Consider the following 21,597-nt stretch of genomic DNA (forward strand, 5'->3'; position numbering starts at 1 on the left):
TTGGTGTTGCTTTTGCCGGAAAATTCTCCACTCCAAAACGCAAAAGTGAGCAATTTTCAGGCACTGTATGGTGACTATCCAGTCCAAAAGGTTGGCAACACTTTGAGCCTGTGGTATGCTGTCATCTGCCTGAGTTGGCATCAATAAACGAAAAATAAAGAGAATGTTGTTGTGCCAGTGCCAACCTTGCTTCCTCAGCCAGTCATAATGTGTGCAGTGGCATTTTCCTTGTGATTCTCTTTGTTCTTTGAAGTGAGTAGAAGTGGATGCTTTTTCCACAGGGTTCTTCCAAAGAAACCTACAATGTTGAATCATCTTGAAGGGACTGTTGCTTCACCCATATTACTCAAGCTTTCTGAGATGTCTTTTTTTGTGTTCTCTCACTCCGGACACACGCATTCAGAATGAACAAAGGATTCCAAAGGTTCAAATATTTCAAGAGACAGTCTTTGTTTTGAGACATTTGGGATAGACAAACTTTCATTCACACTCATTATTCGTACCCCAATTAAACTATGGAGTTATATCGCTTCTACTCCACAGTGCAACTAAATATTAGTTTCACCTTTCAATCAACTTAAGTTCAAACATTTTTACCATAGACAATGTGCAACAGTCTAAACTTGGTTGCACCTGGGTTGCAATCCAAGAAAGAGTTTCAGTTGGTCATAGAAATATGTGGCTATACTTTCAATATTTATATCAGAGCCTGATGTTAAGTCCCTGATGGGCCTGAGTTCCTACACAAGCACCAGGGTTGATGAAATGCTTAAAGTAGCAATATCTCTCTGCTGTCAGGCATCAGAGACTATGAAATCATAATAACTTTGATTTATCACCAAGTACTCAAAGTCGCTTTAAATAAAAGAGTATTATGTGGTTCTCCCGTAACCACTTGGGTATCAGTGCTCCAAAATATATACCGTAGGCCTACATATATTTTGTCAATTAAATAAATAAGATGTTTGGGATCCACTAAAATAGCATAAAGAACATAAAAATGAAATTGCATGTTTGAAATGAAATTAATTCTAAGAATGGAAGACAGACAATAATTGTTGGTGCTCTAACTGAGGGGGGGGGGGGGTATTGGCTTATGGGAGGACTTGTTGAGAAGCATTCCTCACATAGTTTTGGAACACCTCGTCAGTTCATGCATACGTCACATCTGTTGTATAAAAGGAGATGCTAGGGGACACCAAGGAGCATGAGCAGATCGACCAGCTCACAGCAGTCATAACACTTTTTGTGTTTTAGGAAAAGACATTTTCTCCACCTAAATCATAACAACACATTTGACTCCTGAAGATGGGCACACCCTTTGTCATCATTATCCTCTGTGCAACTTTGAAGACGGTAAGTCAATAATTTTCATTCTCGTTTTTATAATGTAATAATTTGTCAAAGTTTATCATTTTAACCCACTGTTCTGAGGCTAAGGAAAAGACATACAGCACAGTCATCAGATTAAAACATGACTCAATGCAGGTTTCGTCATCTTGTCCCATGGAATGTGAGTGCCCTCGAGATATCCCCAGCTGTGGACCAGGGGTCAGTCTTGTGCTGGACGGATGTGGCTGCTGTCAGGTCTGCACACGGCAGCTCAATGAGGACTGTACCAGTAACAAGCCATGTGACCACATCAAGGGACTGGAGTGCAACTTTGGGGGAGGCCATGGTACAATAAATGGCATCTGTCGAGGTACAGTGAATTGTATAATAATATACAGTATATATACTGTACACGCACGCAGTCACACAGTCACAAACACACACACACACACACACAGACACACACACACACACACACACACACACACACACACACACACACACACACAGACAACAACAAATAGATCATTTTCTTTCAAATACTTTACAGAGAAGACACCACTGTTTACCTGGGATGTCTCTTTACTTCACACCTAACGGCTTTCTTTCTCTTTTCCTAAACAGCCAAATCAGATGGAAGACCTTGCGAGTACAATAACCACATTTACCAAAACGGGGAGAGCTTCTGCCTGGACTGCAAGCACCAGTGCACGTGTATGGATGGTGCTGTCGGCTGCGTCTCTCTGCATCCACATGAAATCACGTGGCCCAAATTGGACTGTGCCAACAAGGCCAGCTTGGTCAAGGTGCATGGCCGCTGTTGTGAGCAACTGATGATATCATGCCCCGAGGAAAAAAAGACAGGGAGACCTCCCACCAAGAAGCACAGCAAAGAGCACAGTGGAGACAGACAATCTGTGCAGGACATCACCGACGACAAGAATGAGCTGACTCCTGTTGGCAGAGGACGCAGCAAGTATTTACCCGGTGAGCAGTTTCAAGTTCTGTCTGGTCATATTGTTATTTTTTTGTCAAATATGTTTTTATTGAACAGATTATAAATTGTTACAAACATTAACTAAAAATTTAAGAAAAATACAAGACAAAAAAGGGAATTAAATCCCTTAACCCTCCCACCCATACTGCTCAGTGACATCGCATAGGCCTACTATAGAATAAGACGATAGAAAGCTCATGGAAAACATCTGAAAAGAAAATGGTGTACAGTCAACCATATCAATGGTATCCTGTCTATTAATTGTTTCTACTGTCTGGTCATAGTATTAAGCACAGCAGAAAGCCATACTGTTACTCTACTATATCAATGTGGTATTGTAGATCAGCCATTTCAAAAAGCCAAGTTAGGTAGGCCAGGGCTAATGTGGCTCAGTAATAGAAAAGTAAAGTGCACAGCTGGAGATTGATAACTCACTCACATCTCTCAAGGCTTCTTGTTCATTTTCAGATTTCAACAGTGAACCTATGGGTCACACGTTAACCAGAGGAAGGGAATGCGTGACTGAAACCACAGCCTGGACTCCCTGTTCCAAGTCCTGTGGCACTGGAGTTTCCTCTAGGTCCTCTGGGATTATCAGAAATAATGGCCAATGCAAATTAGTGAAGGAGACTCGCATATGTGAGGTTCGCCCATGCTCCCAAACAGCTTTCACCAGCTTGAAGGTATGCTATATGTCATTTTATACAAACACAAACAATGACACTAAAATGTGCATGTTGGTATAGTTACTATAGCCCCTTTTATGGAATATGATTGATTGAATCTTCCAAGCATTCTGTCATATCAGTTCTCTCTTCTTTATCAGATGGGTCAGAAATGCAACAACGTCGAAAAGGCCAAGCAACCGGCTAAACTGTTTCATGCAGGATGCCACAGCCTGAGAACCTTCCGACCAAGGTACTGTGGCGTCTGTTCAGATGGTCGGTGCTGCAGCCCTCACCAGACCCACACACTGCACATCCGGTTCCGCTGTGAGGACGGAGAGACCTTCAGCAAGAATGTGATGATGATCCGGTCTTGCAAGTGTGACTTCAACTGTTCCCACAGCAACAATAATAACCCCTCTGTGTTATACAGACTCTTAAATGATATTCACAAATCCTACGGGTAAAGAAGACAGACTATATAACCTACAATGTGAGATTTTGAGGAAAAAACGTTGTGGAGTTGTGGAGAGCCAGTGGAGAAAGAGCTGTTAAGCTTGCAGGCATCTGTAATTATATACAGGTAAATGGAATATAAATGGAAAGTCAAATTGTATGAAATTGCTTCATAATACTGGAGCCTCATGGTTTGCTTCATTGAGAAGCGGTGATGTTATATTGTAAATAGTATAGCAAAATAAGAAATTGGAACACAAATAATAAAGGGTTCTCTCTCCATGATTGCATGAAAATGACCCACCTTAAAACATATTTTCTAATAATTAAAGAACTGGAGAGACAACAATAACAGTAACCAGAAAAGATCACTTAGAGCACATATAAACCAAATATATACAGTATATGTTTTCTGTATACTTTTGAACTTTTGAAGTCTGTAACTCTACTGACATCATAGCATAACATGTCTGCACACTAAAAGGAAATAACATTTTATGGCAGCTTATAAAGGAATCATTACAATATGTGTAATCATGTTTTTGTATGTATACTCTACTTACAAAGTATTATTTATTAATGTATATTTTAATATAATTTGTTTCGTTTTCTTAATGATTATTTATTAATCATTTGACATATTGCCTAGAATATAAGCAATCATTCTTTTTTAGGGTTTAAGGGAATAGTGCAATTATGTTTAAACACATCTGGGGTATAGTTTATTATTAGTAGTACTGTGTGTGTCAGTACGTGCCTATTTGGTTTTGAAAGATATGTTTAGCTTACAATGAGTAACCAAAACTTACCACAGAATTCAGCCAAGTATGGAATTGACAAAACTGACAATATTGACTAAGCACAGCCACTAAGTGAACAATTTATGTTACTCATATTGAATGAAAGATATACTGCATCAATTAAAGTACTAAACTAAAGTTTTCTCAACCAATAAGTATGTGTCCATCACTCATATGGTATATGTGCATTGTGCAAGAGTAGCACCGCTGTGCCCAATTTGTAATAGCACGGTAGCACCCATAAATAACCAATCATCTACAGCTGTGGATACAATGGAAATTACTTGTAATAGTATAATAGTGTAAAACAGACCAGTGGGTCACTAAAGGTTGTGGAAGCTTGATGAGCACACAATGATCAGGGTGTGTCGTGATGTGTTGAACTGCAATTCCAAAACAATTTGCCAAAAAGTCAGATGTAAGCATATTTTCCAGTAAACAGTGGAGACACAAATTCCCAGAGCACAATCAACAGTATTACATAAACAGGCAAAGACCAGGAGACCAAGAAACAAAACCAAAGGAAAGAACGCGAGGGCACTGACGCATACAGAAATGAAAATGGTTCCATCCTTCTCTCTAAGAGCACAATAGATCTTTGTCTTTGAGAACTCGAGAGGAGAACAGCACTCTGGGGAAGAGGTCTGTTCCAATAACAAGCCGATTATTTTGAACCTTCGGTAGTTTACTACTTCTACTACTTCAGAATAATTGAACATACAGAAACTATATGGACAGAGGCACCATTATCATAACAATTAATCAGTCCAACGTCTATTCATCTCACCATTTTCTTCCCCAAGTCAAATCCCCCAAGTCAAATCTGGTCAAATCAGTCTCTAGTCAGTGGACAAAGAGTTTTTCTACTGAAAAGACAAACTGACCAAATGAGGTCTTGTACATTGAAACAAGCCAGGCACTAATGCCACAGACAGACAGATATAGGCAGGCACTAATGCCACAGACTAATGTTGTATTGTTATTATAAATTGTATTATTCAGCAGCCTGTAACAATCAGTATATATTTTCTTCCCCACTGAGCTCATTCTAACGAATTAAGGTAGCCTATCCCTCTTAAAGAATTGGAAAAGCATCAGGCTTTATAACCAAGAACACCAGTGACAGCAGAGTAATCCTATTTGCAATGACATTACAGTACATAATGTTCCTGAGAATTTAACTTTTAACTTTAGCTAGAGTCAAGTTGTTATCATTGGCTTCCAGTGTATTAGCTTAAACTCAGCGGTCCCCAAACCTTTTTGGCCGTGCACCCCCAGTTACCTGGGGGTGCACGGCCAAAGGGTTGCACACACCACAGTTTGGGAACCCCTGGCTAAAGCAGTTCACAAAAAAATAAAAAAATAATAATCCTATCAATTACACATGAATTGAATTCATTTGTTTTTGTCGCATTCCTAAGCCAATAATTCGATAATATGAGTCTCCTACTCAGGGACGAATAGTTTTCATAATCCGAGGTGTTAAAATTTTAGGAATTCACCGAAAATCCCTGGCCCCCACAGACGCTACGTCACTGCTCCTACTGGATATACTGGTCAACTCGGGAATGATGCAAGTTGGAAATGCTTGCCCCAACCCAGTTATGCGATACCTGTTGAACCCGTCTGTCTGTGTTCCTTTTGTATCCATATATGGAGTTACATGTCAGATATGGCTATGGACAAGAGTTATATGAAGTGTCATTGAGCAAGACGCTGAACCCCTATTTGCTCGTGATGCGCTGGTTGGTGCCTTGCATGGTTTCCTCCCCCATCGGTGTGTGAATGGGTGAATGTACTGTAATGCACAATCTATGTAAAGTCGCTATATAAATGCACCATTTACCATTTAACGAAATTTAAATATCTGTGACTTATTAAATGCGCTTTTTAGCCAACATGGAATCATATTCAAAAGCTAAAAATAAAGCCATTCACATGTTCATGATGATAAATGATAAATGCCAGAAGTTGAGATGAATAGTCAATTAAATGTTCCGTTATGGTCCTTTAAAAGGTTTTTTTTATTTCCCATATGAAAACCTGACAAAACATAAAAAGGTAAATTCAGAATATTACTATTTTGTAAAAACAATAATTGAGTTTGTTGAAGTAGAAAGTTCACTTCAGAGCCAGTACAGTGCAATTGTATATTGCTTCAGTGCTGAAACAGTTTTAAGAGTCATTTAAAAAAACATGACGAACCAAACCTTGATTGTGGCAATCCCTCATCGAACATTATTGCATAAGAGTTTTTGAGGAAATCTATGTAGCCCTGAATGCTTTTCTTGTGGCTTTCGGATTGATCCAAGCTGAGTTGCAGGTCTTTGAGACGCATTTCGAACTGTTTCTCTGCCTATTGATCAAGAAAGACATACAGCCAGATCAATATACTGCAAGATAGCGTCTCGTCAAGGATTCAGGAATATGACACGAATGGAGTCAAGGATTCATTCCTGTACATCTTACGATACATTTTGCCATGTGTGCGACAGAGGAACATAATACTCACAGACTGCTTGTTATGTTTAAGAAGCTTCAGCTCGGTTTCCTTCCTGCTCTTCCCTGCCTCCAACTCCAGGATCTTCGTCTGAAGAGCTGCCTCTCTGGAAACAGCCGTATCTTTCACTTTAGAGATCTGGCCGTGGGGGAGGACACGTTTCAAAATGATTATGATGGCTAACAGCCACCCCCAAAGTTACATGAAACTATATAATAAATAAAAAAAGCATTACTTAAATATGAGTATAGTATAGTAAATATGAGGGGTAGTTCACCCCAAAGAATCAATTACACATCCCACGAAACAATAATTTGAAGACGTCTACTGCTGACTGATGACGCGGTTATCAAATATAGACTTAAGAATGCAAACAAAAAAAAACTCTGTGAATTTGGTGGCCTAAGGGTTAGAGGAGCGCCCTTATAGGCGAAAGGTTGCCGCTTGCCGGTTCAATTCCCCGGACGGGCAGGAAAAATCTGGGTCGGGAAGTGATTGATCACTCACCCAACACCGCTGAAGTGCCCTTGAGCAAGGCACTGAAACCCCCAACTGCTCCAGTGGAGCTGTTTAGTGGCCAACAGTATAAGACTGTGGTTGTACTGGTCAGCTCCCAGGTTATAATGTGTGTCTGTCTGTGTCTCTATGTGCAGGGCGTTGCTGAAAATGAGCACTTGTGCTCAGTTACTACCCTGGGTAAATAAAGGAAGAAAAATTACACCCGTGTGAAGTGAGTGGCACTAATATATTAAAGTCTAACTCATGTTGATTAGGTGATGTAATGGTGAAAACAAATGGTGCCAACACAAACATTAAACGACATTAACAATAAAGACTCAAGAGACAATATGACGTAAATGTTCCCTTCATTGTCAATGCGTTTACAAAACAAACATTGAACTAAAGACAAACATTAAACCTGTGTATAGGTAAAAAATATAAAAGATAATTCTTAAATATGAGTATAGTAAATATGAGGGGTAGTTCACCCCAAAGAATCAATTACGCATCCCACGAAACAATAATTTTAATACTGCTGACTGATGACGCGGTTACCAAATATTGACTTAAGAATGCAAAAAAAACAAAAAAACATCTCTGTGAATTCAAGGCTTCATGGGGGTGTGAAATTGATAGAAAATAACTCATTTCTTGAGGTGACATACTCCCTTATTAAACTCATTTTGTTCATACTTGCAGTCTGACATCAGACAAAGTTGTCTCTAGCTGCCATTTGAGTGCGTGGCAGTCTGCAGAGCGCTGGTCCACCTGCTTGTGGCTGTAGGTCAGAGCCTCCTCCTGATCCGTCAGCCTGTGCACCAGCTCCTGGTTCTCCTGCAGGAGCTCCTCGGTCCTCCTTCAAACACACACTTACGAGTGAGGATCAAGCAAAGTTCTAAAACGTATTCTTTTTTTTAGGAATTACACATTATTACAAGTACACATTATTATTATCATTATTACTACTACTACTACTACTACAAACTGTCCCCTTCAAATCAATGTAGTAATTTACCACAAATATACTATTAACATTACCTAACATTACTGTCAAATTTGGAAGCTGTTGAGACTGTCCATTATCAGGACACAGTAAAGTGTGTGTATAATTGTTTTTATATACAGCAGGCATGTGCGCGCAGTCGCGCACACGCACACAGACACACACACGATTTATATATGGTTCAGTTGTCTTACTTTTGAATAGAAGCGACTCTTTCTTGCAGTTGTGAGTTGGCCTCATGAATTGACTCTTTCATCTCCAGAGAGGATTTGAGCTTCTTAGTTTCACTGTCCAGCTGTTGGTATATATATATATATATATATTCAGAATCACTGCTGTGATATAATGTGTCACTGTCAAGTAAAACAGTAGGGTTAATGGGAAATGGGAATTCATAAGTGGAATTACTGTAGGGCTGGACAATATATACATTTTACATTGATATGAGACTAATTTGTGTTCATTGTATTTTCCTGTTTTTCTCTTTTCTTTTTAGTGATATAATTTTCTGGACTTACCTGCTGTTCTATTATTTGTTATTTATTAAACTCACTTTTCCACTCGATTTGCCATTGACTTTATGCATGCGCATACCCTCTATAGGCACCCAATGCCTCCCTGCTTGGCACTCAGCATCAAGGGGGTGTACGACGTCCCTGCGACACACTATAGCATCATGTCCAGGGGGTGTACTCCTACATCATGGGTGGGGGATGTACATCACCCCGCCTCACGCTACAGTAGTGTTGATTTTGTCGACGATTTAGATGGGCTACGACGGCATCAAGGCCCGCCAAAATAAATTTTAGTCGACTAAATCAACTGTAGATTTAGTCGACTAAAATCTTCTGATATTTAGTCGACTAAAACTAGACTAACACTAAAACATTCCAGGTGACTAAAATGTGACTGAAACTAAATGAAAACTAGAAAAAGTGCCCTTCTGGGCACAGGTCTCCACCAGGATAGGAATGTAGGACATTGCAGCTTGCCTTCATCTGGTGGTTGGATAAAAGGGCAACAAAAGTAAATAATATAACATCTCTCCCCCCATGCCTTCGGCCTGGTGGAGACAAAAATTCCAGGCAAAGGTTCTTCCTTGGCCTCTAGGGAGTTGGCATACAAAGTTATCCACAGATCCATGCAGTTAGAGGTAAAAACACTTTTCGGCCAGTTATAGCGCCACCTTGAGGCTGAGTTGAAATTGTTCATGTGGCATTTCTTCCTCGGCCTAGTGGGAATGTGCGTGCACAATTTCACGGAAATCACGCGATGTGTTCATGATTTGCAGCATTTTGTTTGAAACTGAGCACTCCTGTGAACTTTGGAAGCCAATCTTAACCAATCAGGATGGAGTCTGAGAAATGTGAAAGACCTGTTTCGTTTAATGGCTCTAGAGAGACTGTGTACCAATTTGCGCGATGTTTGGACAAAATCTGTAGGTGTACTGTGCAAAAACTTGTTTTGCACAAAGCGGCCTCCTGGTGGCGCTATAACAGGCCGTTCTGGAAAGTTTGGGGCAGAGGTTCATCTTGGCATCCAGGGAGTGTGTGTGCAAAATTTGGCATCGACCGGGTTAACGGTGGCCGAGATTAGCTGCTCACGGACACACGGACGGACGGACGGACACACGGACGGACACACACACGGACGGACACACGGACGGACGGAGTGCAAAACATACTCTCCCCACATGCCTTCGGCCTGGTGGAGACAACAAACAGGTAGGCTACATTGGCACAGAGTGCTGCCACCTAAAGAAACTTCACTGCAATCAGAGAACACACAAATCACACGCAAAAACCAATCCACACCAGGAGATGAGCAATGTAGTACTTGGATGCACACTAACAGAGTTTGGAGATCTACAGGGTTTTACTGCCACCTAGTGGTCAGAGAAGGTAAATGCCTTTGTCTTTTCTCTGACCACCACAGTTCTTTGTCCGGCAGCCGGTTGTGGGGTGGGAAATTTGTTATAATATAACAAATATAGACAATATTTTAGGCCAATAAAAATAACTATATTATAGTTTTTTTTATTGGCCTAAAATATTGTCTATATACATACATTCATGAATCCATTTGCTGACCGACTGTCGGAATTGAGCAATTTGTTTTATCCACACTTTTCCTGGGCTGTGTGTGTCATCTGACCAGTTTTATTGGCTTTCATTGGATCAAATCGACAGGAACTGGAGCACACACAGCCCAGGAAAAGTGTGGATAGGGGTTTACTGTATAGACCGATTCCGTAGCGGTTTCATGGTCGCAGCCTACGTATTTCCTGTAGGCGGACTCGACGTAGCTGCGGGGATAAAACCCTCACCAGGCGCATCTCTTCCACTACAGTGAACGGCAGAGTGACTGATGTTAGTTTGCCTCAAACTTTACTCCTTTACCTGCTTTTTTACTAACACTAACATTACAAAGATGCCCAGAACATCGAGATGAACCTGTGTAGTTTATGGCTGCTCCAACAGTAGTGGCAACATAAAAAATAAAATAAAACGGAATGTCTAATATCCACTGCGGTGGCTGAGACCAGAGCCATTGAGTAATGGTTGAGACGAAGCAGGGAAAGATACATATCGCCAGTCTTACCCAATACCAAATCTTTCTGTTTTATGAACACAAGGCTGCTGTATTTTATACCTCATACTAAGCATTTAAAGTATGAGGTATAAAGTACACTGGCGTTATGTATCTTTCACTGCTTCGTCTCAACCATTACTCAATGGCTCTGGTCTCAGCCACCGCAGTGGATATTAGACATTCCGTTTTATTTTATTTTTTATGTTGCCACTACTGTTGGAGCAGCCATAAACTACACAGGTTCATCTCGATGTTCTGGGCATCTTTGTAATGTTTGTGTTAGTAAAAAAAGCAGGTAAAGGAGTAAAGTTTGAGGCAAACTAACATCAGTCACTCTGCCGTTCACTGTAGTGGAAGAGGTGCACCTGGTGAGGGTTTTATCCCCGCAGCTACGTCGAGTCCGCCTACAGGAAATACGTAAGCTGCGACCATGAGACCAGCTACGGAATCGGTCTATATGTGACCATACCATTGACATCCTATGCAAGTCAAACTAGGGGGTTTTCATGATTCTGAATCCATTCCAAGCATTAGTTTTGCACAAAAAACACTCCTTGGGCTAAAAACGGCCATTGCAATCATCACAAATGTGATGAGGTCAGCACATTTTGAGGAATTTGGGCACATTTGGCTATGGCCGTATTTAGCCCAAGGAGTGTTTTTTGTGCAAAACTAATGCTTGAAATGCATTCAGAAACATGAAAACCCCCTAGTTTGACATGTCACATGCTACATAAAGCATAATGAAAATTATTATGTCAACGGACAGCCGGTCAGCAAGTGGATTCATGAATGTATGTATAGGCCTATAGACAATATTTTAGGACAATAAAAAAGACTATTCCAAATTTCCCACTTTAAACAAAAAGGAGCCTTGTTTAAATAAAAGGAGCCCGGCTGCCGGACTATCTCTCCTACTCGCAAGTTACCGCTTAGGACATTTTTGCACACCTGAACCTGCAGTTGCCTAATGGCTTCTGACTTTTCTGAGCACTTCCTCTCAGAGTGTCGCAGCTTCTCCTGGCATTCGCAGAGACTGTGCTCGGTTGCCCTCAGTAACTCCACGCGCCCCTGAAGCTCCTGCCTGACCTGGGCTCCAGGGGATGTGGTGGCATGTGTGAGGGGGGTGGGGGGCACACAAAAGGTTAACGACTATTACACACCTGAATCTAGTGCCCAAATTGACACTAATTAGCCTTGCAGACCCCCATTAGAAAATATATGCCAAGGACCCCCATAAGAGAAGATTTTTACGGCTCTAGCAGTGATTCTCAACCCATTTAATTTCACGGGATCCCCAGTTTGACATGCATTAGTCTACGGACCCCCATTTAATGGCATTTCTATCACTGAGACCCCAATTTATATCGTAAAATCAATGTGAATTTCGGGTCCGTTTGGTTCCATTTGAGTTACAGACCCATAAGGATCCATTTGGTTCTTAACTATCATTTATCTGGGGACCCCCTGGAACTCCCTCAAGGACCCCCGGACCCCACTTTGGGAACCACTGGCATAAAGCATGCAGGATATGGAAAGATTCATCCTTGAGCATTCGTGTGTGTTTGTTTAAGTGATTTGTGAGTTGTGACTGACACAGCTCAGATTTGAGAGATTCAACATATAGGTGTAAAATCCAGACTCCTATGCAACACAGATGTTACATTTACAGTTACGGTGCAGTAACAATGCAGAGATGAACAGCCAAAAGATACCAACAATGCTGTTAGAAAGAACCAAAACAATATTCAAGGAAGTTCAGTAAAACATATCATAATATTGTATGCTGGTAAATAAATGTATTTGCATTCATTTTCGAATGGGCACAATACTATTTGGAGCAAAGCTTGCATGAATCTGTCACGGAAAAAACAGATTATGTTTTATTTTACCTTCTCGACATCTGCATCTTTTCTAACCCTCTCGTTCTCCGTCCGTCTTGAAAGGCTCTCATGTTTTGTTCTGAAAACATCCATTTCATCTCTAAGCTCCGTCAGCTGGAAGAAATACAGCAAATACATACATGTCCTTGCTTCTATTAGTATTTATAATCAGGGGTGTAGTGTTGGGGGGGGCGTGGTGGCAAAAATATGTTTTCTGACTTGTCATTTACTTTTGTGGATACGATTAAGCATTGCTAACCCCTATAGGCTATAATGTCTGCATGTTTTATAGTGCGTGTCTGTGTGCATGCATGCATGAAAAAGCATGTGCATGTGTGCACGCACGTGTCTTATGTGGAGTCCCACCACTTCTAAAAGTAACGCTACAACACTGTTTATAATCATATACAAATACAGAAACAACCAACATAATAAATATACCATACATTACATTAGTATTTTGGTTCCTAATAACAGGAACAGCAGCCGGTTTAGTAGAGTGAACGCGTTAATACTGATTAGAAAAATGAACACAAGGAAAGTGAGTGTTAACCTGACTTAGGTACGCTTCAGCTTGATGTTTCTTCTCCTGTGAGACAGCCTTCTCCTCGATCAGTGCAGCTTCAGATTCAGCTAACTTCCGCTCCAAATGAGCAGTATGTGCCTGTCAACAGAGTTATACCTCAACCCTCTTTGTTCAATGTTATGTTACCATTAGTATACTGTACATAAAATCGTAATGCCTGTACTGTATGCATTAGGCATTTGTGCCTATTTCTGACAGCACACTACGGGATGTTGTTGGGGTGTTTTCAGAACACTATTCTATGGGGGGGCCCATATAACTGTAACATCCACACGCAGACAAGTGTAAATACTGTATAAAACACTATAACTAAATAGCTCCCTGGCTGCCACCAAAATAATCTTAGCAACCATTCTATTGTTTTCTATAAAGCACAGCGTACATGGCTATCTCGCTAGCTCTTTGACCATTACTTGGGTTAGCTGATCCATCATACTTGCCTGTTGAATGCCTACCTGCCTGAACTGTCCCGTTGAATGGTTGTATGAACAATTAATTAAGTACAGCATATTAGGTTTTTTTATATATCAATATGCAACCATTTCTTGAGACCAAAATATGTTTTAAAATTATTATACCTTGAGTGTTGCATTGTCAGCACTGAGTTTTTCAACCCTCTGGAACAAAGTCTTGGTAGCTTCAGTGAATTCCTCCCTCTCCCCATGTAGCCTTGCAGTCATGTCTGCCATTTGCCTGCATTGAAAACATCATAGAAAACACTTATAACAGCAGTGTTATAATGAATGTACGGTATTGTTAATGTCTGGATTCCATGTTACTGATGACACTATCCAACGCAAAAGTGTTGATTTCTTTTTTACTTATGACTAACGTTTTTAGCAGTGCTGTCTGAATAACAAATTGCTCTTTCTCCTCAGTCATCTCCCTTTGCTGGTTTCTCCTGGAATCCCTTTCGGCACAACTATTGGCCAGCTGAACATCCTGCATGCGAACCGAGTAGAAAGGGAGATCAAGGTAACTGTTCCATTGGATGAACATGAAAGAGAGACCATATTTAATCACAACAATGACTGCCATTCTGATTGCATACCTTACCTTCTCTCTCAACTGAGTGTAGCATTTTTCAACAGCAGCTTCAAATCTCTCAGCTCTCCGTTTATGGGCTCTGGCTGCCCTCTTGAGTGTTTCTTTGTCCTCTGAGACTTTCTCAGATAGACTGGCGACAGCCCCCTTCAAGTCACCAATTTCCATCTTCCTTTCAACCAGTGTCCCCTCTAGATTCTGGAAGATGGCATGGATCAATGTGATTATAAATGAATCACTTTCTTCCCAGTGTATCTCATCATCTAGATCTAGAGCACCAATGTGAAAAATAACATCCGTGAAGCCATTTGTACCCGGAGCTGCACTGCTAGACGACTGTTTTCGGATTCCTTGTTACGTAGCTGCCCTTGTAGGTGTGCACGAGTCGTCTCCACAGATCTGGTCATGTTAACTGCACTCTCCATGTTTGCCTTTGAAAGTCAGCGATGATTTATAATGGTGAATAGACTGAAGACATTTATCTGTACTATGTATGCATCCAAAGCAAAACTTCACTGCACTCCGGCTTACCCGCTCTTGCATTCGCAGATCTATCAGTTCTTCAATCCTGTTTTCTGTATCGCATAAACACCTTTTTAAATGCTGGGGGGGGGGGGAGAGAGTGAAAAAGATTAGCACTTATTTATAACTGACTGACTCATCTGCAGTACCAAACATTTCAACCAGACGTTCAACTGTGGCTGAAGAATTATTCTTTAATCTTTGTAATGTGTGTAACTTTGACATGTTTTCCCCCTACTCAATGTATAAATAAAAGGTGACACTCACCATGTTTTCACTTTCAGCCTCTGTGATCTTTTCTACTAAGACTTCAATCTGTTCATCTCTTCTAATTCGATCAGCCTGATTTAAGTGACAGACAAGTTATCAAAGCAGCTGAAACCCAAGTTCCCAGCACTTACAGGAATGCAATAAAGTTACTATTTCTATTTTATAATAAATCTAGAAGATTGAAATTATAAATTACAAACCTCTGCTTTCTGAATCTCCTTCAAATGCTGCCGAACAGATTTGTTTATTCGTTTAAAATCCTCCAACTTCTCCAGCAGAAGGCATCTCTGTCTTGTAAAACGGTAATTGTCAGAGGCAGACTGTCTTGAATCCTTAATTTGAAGAGTAAATAAAATCATTAGGAGAATGGAAAATATATGTGAAAGTTAAATGGATACATATATTCAATAACTCATACTACATCAAGCTGAGACACTAAATCAATCTGTTAGACAAGTAAATAAAATTCATACGGCAAATTCTGCCTCCATGGCATCCCTAAAGGACACAAGTTGTACGGCTGCAGAGCTGGCAGCAACTTCAGCCTCCAGCAATATTATCAGGAGAGGGCTATGTTAAAATAAATAAAAAGAAGAGTTAGAAAACTGTGTCAATGCTGGTTCTCAATTCATAAAAGTAGTTAACTTTGAAACTATTCATCCCCAGGGCCTTACGAGTTGATGTCAATCCCATGGGTTCTTGTGTTGAGACTACTGTGTGCCATGGTCCTTCTCCTTGGCTCTATGGAGTCGCCCGGATCATCTAGTCTCGTAGAGCTGAATCTAGGTGAATCCTGAAAGCTATCCTCAGCAGACATGGTTCGCTTTACTGCAAAATAGTGCAGCTCAGTGTAAGACAAATATGCTGCTAAGTTAACGGCATGTCCAATCATGCATATTTTATTATTTGACAGGGACTTGGTTCATTGATAACATTTCAGTAAATGTACCATAAAAGTGTATAATTTGTATATAGTCCCTGCATTCAGTTAAAATAAGCAAGTACATCATGTTCATAGCATGAAAGCATTGAGGATGCAATCTACACGTAGTAAACATGACCTCTGAAATTAACATAGTTGCAGCGCAAAACAAAAACTGTAAACAACATTACTACAGTACTAAGTTTTAATTGAAAACAGTCCATGACAAGTTTGACACATTGTCAATGTTAGCTCCTCCCAATTAGCAAAGGGAAGCAAGAAGACTCTAGTCTAGTTTATGTGACAAAGAGCTGACTAAGAGCAGCTAAAGGTCTCACAAACGTATGTTCAACAGTAGAATGAACTCTTCATTTGCTGCTCAGGTTCATAATATTAACAGGATGTTGAATATAACGGTATTTCTTACCTCTTACCATAATGGTACCATTTCAACTGTTATCCTCGAGCTAAGCTGGTTGGTTGCCTGGCACCCGTAAAACGAGTATCTTATTGGTTAGCCGGGAGAAAAGGCATGATGTTTTGCTGTATGTTGATTTGCTCCCGGTAGGGGAAGTGGGCGGTCCTCAGTTGATTGACGTTAGAAATGAGCAATGAACAGAAGAGACCACAGCCTCTCATGGAAACCATAGAAACGAACAGGAAGTTTACTTGTACATTAGTGTGCGGTTCTTTTCAGCTCCCAAATAACAATAATTCATATAGAATTTAGTTTTCCTTATCATTTTTGTTCATAACTGCATGCATGGAGCAAACATAACATAGAAGGTGGATTGGCTCTAGTTTAAGTAAGCTATAGCTATATCTTATGTTTTCATTGAGCTAGCTGAGTGGCTAACAGGGACGTGAAATGGAAAAATTCAAAGCAAAGATACTATTAATTGGACCTAGCGAGGTAAGAGCTCTTCATCTGCGTTTTCTCTACACAAGTTGTGTTGCTGATTTTAGAAGCGCAACTGGTTGCTACTTGCTATAGTAGTATGCATAATGCAGACAAAGTTCAATACAAAAAATACATGGGGAAAATATTTTCTTTCTGTTTTTGCTTTTGGGGGCATCACCCGGCCATCACCTCCTTTTTATGAAGAAAACAGGAACTTGGTTTGGGCCACTCCGCTTTCAGTGCACTTCCTCCTGGGTGCTTATGTGTTTATTCCTACTAACAACACTACATGTTTAGGGAAGTGGTACTGTCATGTGTTATTCAGTAATCAGTAACAGGGGTCTTTGGCTCTCCAGAGAACTCATACAGGACAAAATTGTAACTGGAGAACTATAACATTGAAGCTGATAAATGGGTACTGGGCACTCTGTCCTGATTGGATCTGATTGTGGTCCTACCTGAAAATGTTCTTTCTGTTTAGAGCTACAGAGACGGGGAGACCTGTTACTGAACACTCTAGGCCAGGGGTTTTCAACTGAGTATGAACCAGGGACCACCACCCTGACTGAGAATCAACCTGGGGACCACCACCCTGACTGAGAATCAACCTGGGGACCACCACCCTGACTGAGAATTAACCTGGGGACCATTGTTATGTTGGGAGGGGGGATATGGTCATGGTGTGGGGGAAAGAAATTAACCTTCCATATTAAACTCATGTTGCTGTTCATTGTAACTTATTCTATGAGTAAGCAGACACTTGCGATTGATTATGGGCACAGTTCTTGACATCCGACTTCCCAGTAACTGACAACATCGATGCGTCATAATTTGTCACCAGATCATTTACTGCATTGTTTCTCAACTTTCTCTAACCCTAACCCAATACAATAAATTCAAATACTTCTCTTCACTTTCCTACATTACTAAATGCATGGTCAGGGACCACATGCAACACCTTCACGGACCACCAGTGGTCCACGGACCACCTGTTGAAAACCCATGCCCTATGTCATTGATTACTATCACAATACAGGCTTTAACTTTTTTGTTTGTTTAAAAATGATCGTTTTGTATGTTTCAGAGCGGGAAGACAGTGCTAGCAAATTTCCTATCTGATACAACAGAAACAATAGGAGGAGAGTACAGTCCTACTCAAGGAGTCAGGTAGGGAGTTTGGGAAGCATTTCTTTATATCAATGGGCCTTTATTATAGCACTGTAGCTGTATATACCTGTTAAGTCCAATATAGAAAGTTAATCTAATAAAAACAATAATACATATATTATCATTATGTAACAGTCACTGTTATACTAAAATAAATTCATTTCGCTCCTATACCACCAAAATGTTGAACGATCCAACAGCAGTGCAAAACCGCTCTCAAAGAGCACTTATTAAAAAAGTAAAAGCCTTTTCCCCCCTTTTTCCTATACTGTACACATTTTTAACCGTGAAAATGGAGGACCCTTATGTAAGTGGTTTTGGTTTCAGGTTTTATCCTCTTAGCAGATTTTCTATTGACCTGTACTTTCCTAGAAATGTACCCATTATACAAACTGTTAATACAATTTTCAATCAATCAAACAATCACTTAGATAGGTAGATAAGATAGGTTGACTGACTGTAAAGTGAATAGTCTTTATTGATTGTCCTTCCTTGGTCAAGTAACTTAATGTGAAACAGTGTTTGGATTACAGTGGATACAAATAAGCAATTGCAGCTAAATTGTTTCTTCCTTTTTTTTAGGATACTGGAATTTGAATTGCAGAATGATGGCAGTGGCGACAAATATTCAATGTGTGATGTGGAGCTTTGGGACTGTGCAGGTGACTTTAAGTAAGCACAAAGGGTTGCACAAGCACCTTTAAAACCTACTGTAGTTAATAGTCTTGTGATGCTTTAAGAAAGTTGGTGTGTGGATCATAGTTATTCATGTTTCAATTATCCAGATACTCTTGCAGTGTGTAATAATTGCTCCTCTCTTGACACAGATTTGAATCGTGCTGGCCGGCACTGATGAGGGACTGCAATGGTGTTGTAATTATTTTTAATCACGATGTTCCGAGTCACCTGAAAGAAATAGAGACCTGGCACTCAATGTTTATTTCCTCTCTGGGACTGCAAGACAGCCAGTGCCTATTTATTGCTCACCACAAGCCCGGCAGTGGAGCGGATGAAGGGCAGCTGCCTTTAGGTAACACTATTGCACGATGCCACACAGGCATGCTTTTAGAATTCTGCTTAATATGTCGATGCTCATAAGTACTGTATGTTATTCCTTTTTTTAATGCAGCCTCTCATCTGAGCAGACTTCCGCTCATTCATTCCAACCTGGAAGAGGAGCCCGAGGATGTGAGACAAGCATTTCGTAAATACTTGAGAAACATTGTGAATGCACTGTCAGAGAGCAGAGAACGGGAAGAGATGTCCATCATTACATAGTCACAGCAGTGGTTCCCAAATGGTGTGACAAGGGACACACAGGTCACACACACTGGTGTGCCGTGAGACATCCACATGTTTAATACAACTATACACAATAATTCACTATATCAGTACTTTGTGTGGACTTATTTACCAATACATAACCAAAGTCTATACCCTGCCCTGGTCATCCCTATTTTAGCCCTGGCATTATAGGCAAAAAATGTTCAATTGAAACGTCTTTTCCTCCACAAATTAATGTTCAAACATAGAAAAATAGCAGATCTGCAAGCTCACATTCAGAGCTATATTGGTGTGCCTTGGGCACAAAACGTTTGAAAACCACTGGCCTAGAGAATATCTGGATACACTTTATATACATACACGTATGACGGTATATAAATTAGTTCTATAGGATATGTGACTCGTTAATTGCCGTAGATCTTGGCTACCAGTGTACTATGAAACTTTCACATTCTAGCACCCCAATGTGGCATGTCTGCCAAACATAGTTTGTAATAAAGTACAGATCCATACATTTTACTTTGGTCAAGTGTTTTTGTTTATCAATGTTTTTGTGTACCCTTTGGAGAAACATTTGCAAAAAAACAGCCCAAACAGCTTTGCTTTGTAAACAAATAGTATGTAGGGGAAAAAATTATAAAATGTCCTCTCAAACTATTGACATGTTTATTGGGTCCCAAATTTGACCATTAATTCATGCTCAGAATGCAAAGAAGATTAAATTGTCCATAATTTAAACATTATATCCAATGAGGCCTCTTTTGCCGATGCACTCGCCAATGTAGAACCACATAGCCACCTCAGTGGCCACCAGTCCATTCCTCACGACGTCCTGTGGACACAACGTTTTTCAGAATAGAAAATTAGTTTCTCAGGGTTGAAATATGACAGTAGTTCTCATAAAATGCACACATAATGAAATATATATATTTGGACACAGCAGTTACTGTAGATTACTAAAGAACAGCAAGTGGTGTGCATGCACTGCATTACACTCAACAAGTCAGGTAAGAATCAAAGAATGTCCGTGTGAGTGTGTTATGCAACTCTGGGCAGAGTGGGACAGCACCTTCAGAGGGCAATGCACAGTGTACAGTATGTGGTTGGCGGTTGCGTTGCTATAACCAGTATAATTTAAAAATAAATGTATTAACAAATCTTTATAACAGTCATGACATACAATACAAAACAAGAAACAAACAAGGTTATTAATACAACAATATTTTCAATCTTGACTTTAGAAAATGTCACTGGTTTCCACAACTTAATGTTCCAACAACATGAGAATGACCTTATTTTGGAGACATAGGCCTAGTACCCCTTACTTTATACTACGACTCACCCGCATTGTCAGCTGTCCAAGACGTGCTGTGGCCTTGATGACACCCCCCACGCCCATAATGGCTTTGGGGATCTCCATAGGTGTAGGGGGGACCAGCTCCACACGTGCATAATGCCAAAAAGTCGCTAGCTGGGGTTTGGAGTACGTAACAGCGGCTGAAACGCAAAAAATAGACCCTTATGTGATCTAATTGGCCGATGATGATCTATACAAGTTACATGATTCGATGTAAAATGTAAATATGTATCAATTAAGGTTTACACTTTACAAATGTGTATGGTTATTACATGCATTTATTAATACAAGTGCTGCCTGCTATTATGTGTTATCGCTGCTATAGACCTAGAAAGCCTGTGATCATTTAATTAACTTCGTACATTTTCTGTACACTATGAAACAAGAGCCGTTCTAGGGCTATCGCTGCTATGATGTGTGTGGATTAGGCTATAGACGCATCTTCTGCTGCTACCGTCAAGCCATGCCAAGTTCTGTCAGCACTTGCTTCTGTCCACTATCTCAAAGATGCAAACAACATTAATACACTTACCATTGACCAATGTGGGCACTTTGGCGATCAATTTCTGTACAGCTTGTGCCATGTTGTTATTGAATGACTTTCACACAGCTTTCCCGACCCCTCATGTAAAGCCAAGCCATATGAACACGCTTCCGGTAGGATAAGGATAACAACACCGAGCTGAAAATAAAAGTAATGCAATCTAATCGGATCATATTTGACTGTAAAATAAACGCCTGGCTTCCGAATGGTTTGTCTGAACCAAATTATGCTTTATATTAGGCTAAATTCAAACTGGGAACACATTCAGTAA

At 40.3% G+C, this 21,597-nt stretch overlaps 4 protein-coding genes across 4 annotated transcripts; 2 read left to right on the plus strand and 2 right to left on the minus strand.

Annotated features, from left to right (window-relative positions):
• Nucleotides 1-1,220: 1,220 nt before the first annotated feature.
• On the plus strand, nt 1,221-4,347 carry LOC310870476 (CCN family member 1-like). The gene is made up of 5 exons (XM_083781711.1): nt 1,221-1,356; nt 1,489-1,702; nt 1,957-2,319; nt 2,798-3,012; nt 3,156-4,347. The coding sequence occupies exons 1-5, from the start codon at nt 1,309-1,311 to the stop codon at nt 3,459-3,461; spliced, it is 1,146 nt and encodes a 381-aa protein (XP_083637837.1). The 5' UTR covers nt 1,221-1,308; the 3' UTR covers nt 3,462-4,347.
• A 2,014-nt stretch (nt 4,348-6,361) lies between these two features.
• On the minus strand, nt 6,362-15,968 carry LOC310871264 (outer dense fiber protein 2-like; the record flags this gene model as incomplete). The annotated part of the gene is made up of 16 exons (XM_083782752.1): nt 6,362-6,606; nt 6,763-6,888; nt 7,945-8,107; nt 8,449-8,549; nt 11,798-11,935; nt 12,739-12,843; nt 13,283-13,393; nt 13,894-14,008; nt 14,148-14,257; nt 14,372-14,557; nt 14,674-14,790; nt 14,891-14,962; nt 15,149-15,223; nt 15,352-15,483; nt 15,625-15,721; nt 15,826-15,968. 16 exons carry the CDS (start codon nt 15,966-15,968, stop codon nt 6,433-6,435), a joined length of 1,965 nt encoding a protein of 654 aa, XP_083638878.1. The 3' UTR covers nt 6,362-6,432.
• A 774-nt stretch (nt 15,969-16,742) lies between these two features.
• ift22 (intraflagellar transport 22 homolog (Chlamydomonas)) lies at nt 16,743-19,951 on the plus strand. The gene is made up of 5 exons (XM_083781658.1): nt 16,743-16,986; nt 18,059-18,141; nt 18,724-18,813; nt 18,969-19,171; nt 19,271-19,951. The coding sequence occupies exons 1-5, from the start codon at nt 16,942-16,944 to the stop codon at nt 19,417-19,419; spliced, it is 570 nt and encodes a 189-aa protein (XP_083637784.1). The 5' UTR covers nt 16,743-16,941; the 3' UTR covers nt 19,420-19,951.
• A 126-nt stretch (nt 19,952-20,077) lies between these two features.
• LOC310870429 (ATP synthase subunit g, mitochondrial-like) lies at nt 20,078-21,455 on the minus strand. Its single transcript, XM_083781659.1, has 3 exons — nt 21,315-21,455; nt 20,768-20,922; nt 20,078-20,257 (listed from the first exon to the last, which is right to left on the minus strand). Exons 1-3 carry the CDS (start codon nt 21,364-21,366, stop codon nt 20,159-20,161), a joined length of 306 nt encoding a protein of 101 aa, XP_083637785.1. The 5' UTR covers nt 21,367-21,455; the 3' UTR covers nt 20,078-20,158.
• Between the last annotated feature and the right edge of the window lie 142 nt (nt 21,456-21,597).

Source organism: Protomyctophum parallelum, assembly GCF_964188405.1.
Source record: "Protomyctophum parallelum genome assembly, chromosome: 14".
Classification (NCBI taxonomy): domain Eukaryota; kingdom Metazoa; phylum Chordata; class Actinopteri; order Myctophiformes; family Myctophidae; genus Protomyctophum; species Protomyctophum parallelum.

What these genes read in the sequence shown, in the direction of transcription:
- LOC310870476 (XM_083781711.1), top strand. Translation starts at nt 1,309, where the DNA reads ATGGGCACACCCTTTGTCATCATTATCCTCTGTGCAACTTTGAAGACG. An exon ending in TCTGTGCAACTTTGAAGACG is followed by an intron (nt 1,357 to 1,488) that starts GTAAGTCAATAA and finishes GACTCAATGCAG; the next exon opens with GTTTCGTCATCTTGTCCCAT. An exon ending in AATAAATGGCATCTGTCGAG is followed by an intron (nt 1,703 to 1,956) that starts GTACAGTGAATT and finishes TTTCCTAAACAG; the next exon opens with CCAAATCAGATGGAAGACCT.
- ift22 (XM_083781658.1), top strand. Translation starts at nt 16,942, where the DNA reads ATGGAAAAATTCAAAGCAAAGATACTATTAATTGGACCTAGCGAG. An exon ending in TATTAATTGGACCTAGCGAG is followed by an intron (nt 16,987 to 18,058) that starts GTAAGAGCTCTT and finishes TGTATGTTTCAG; the next exon opens with AGCGGGAAGACAGTGCTAGC. An exon ending in TGAAGGGCAGCTGCCTTTAG is followed by an intron (nt 19,172 to 19,270) that starts GTAACACTATTG and finishes TTTTTAATGCAG; the next exon opens with CCTCTCATCTGAGCAGACTT.
- LOC310870429 (XM_083781659.1), bottom strand. Translation starts at nt 21,366, where the DNA reads ATGGCACAAGCTGTACAGAAATTGATCGCCAAAGTGCCCACATTGGTC. An exon ending in AGTGCCCACATTGGTCAATG is followed by an intron (nt 20,923 to 21,314) that starts GTAAGTGTATTA and finishes TTTGCGTTTCAG; the next exon opens with CCGCTGTTACGTACTCCAAA. An exon ending in TTGGACAGCTGACAATGCGG is followed by an intron (nt 20,258 to 20,767) that starts GTGAGTCGTAGT and finishes TTGTGTCCACAG; the next exon opens with GACGTCGTGAGGAATGGACT.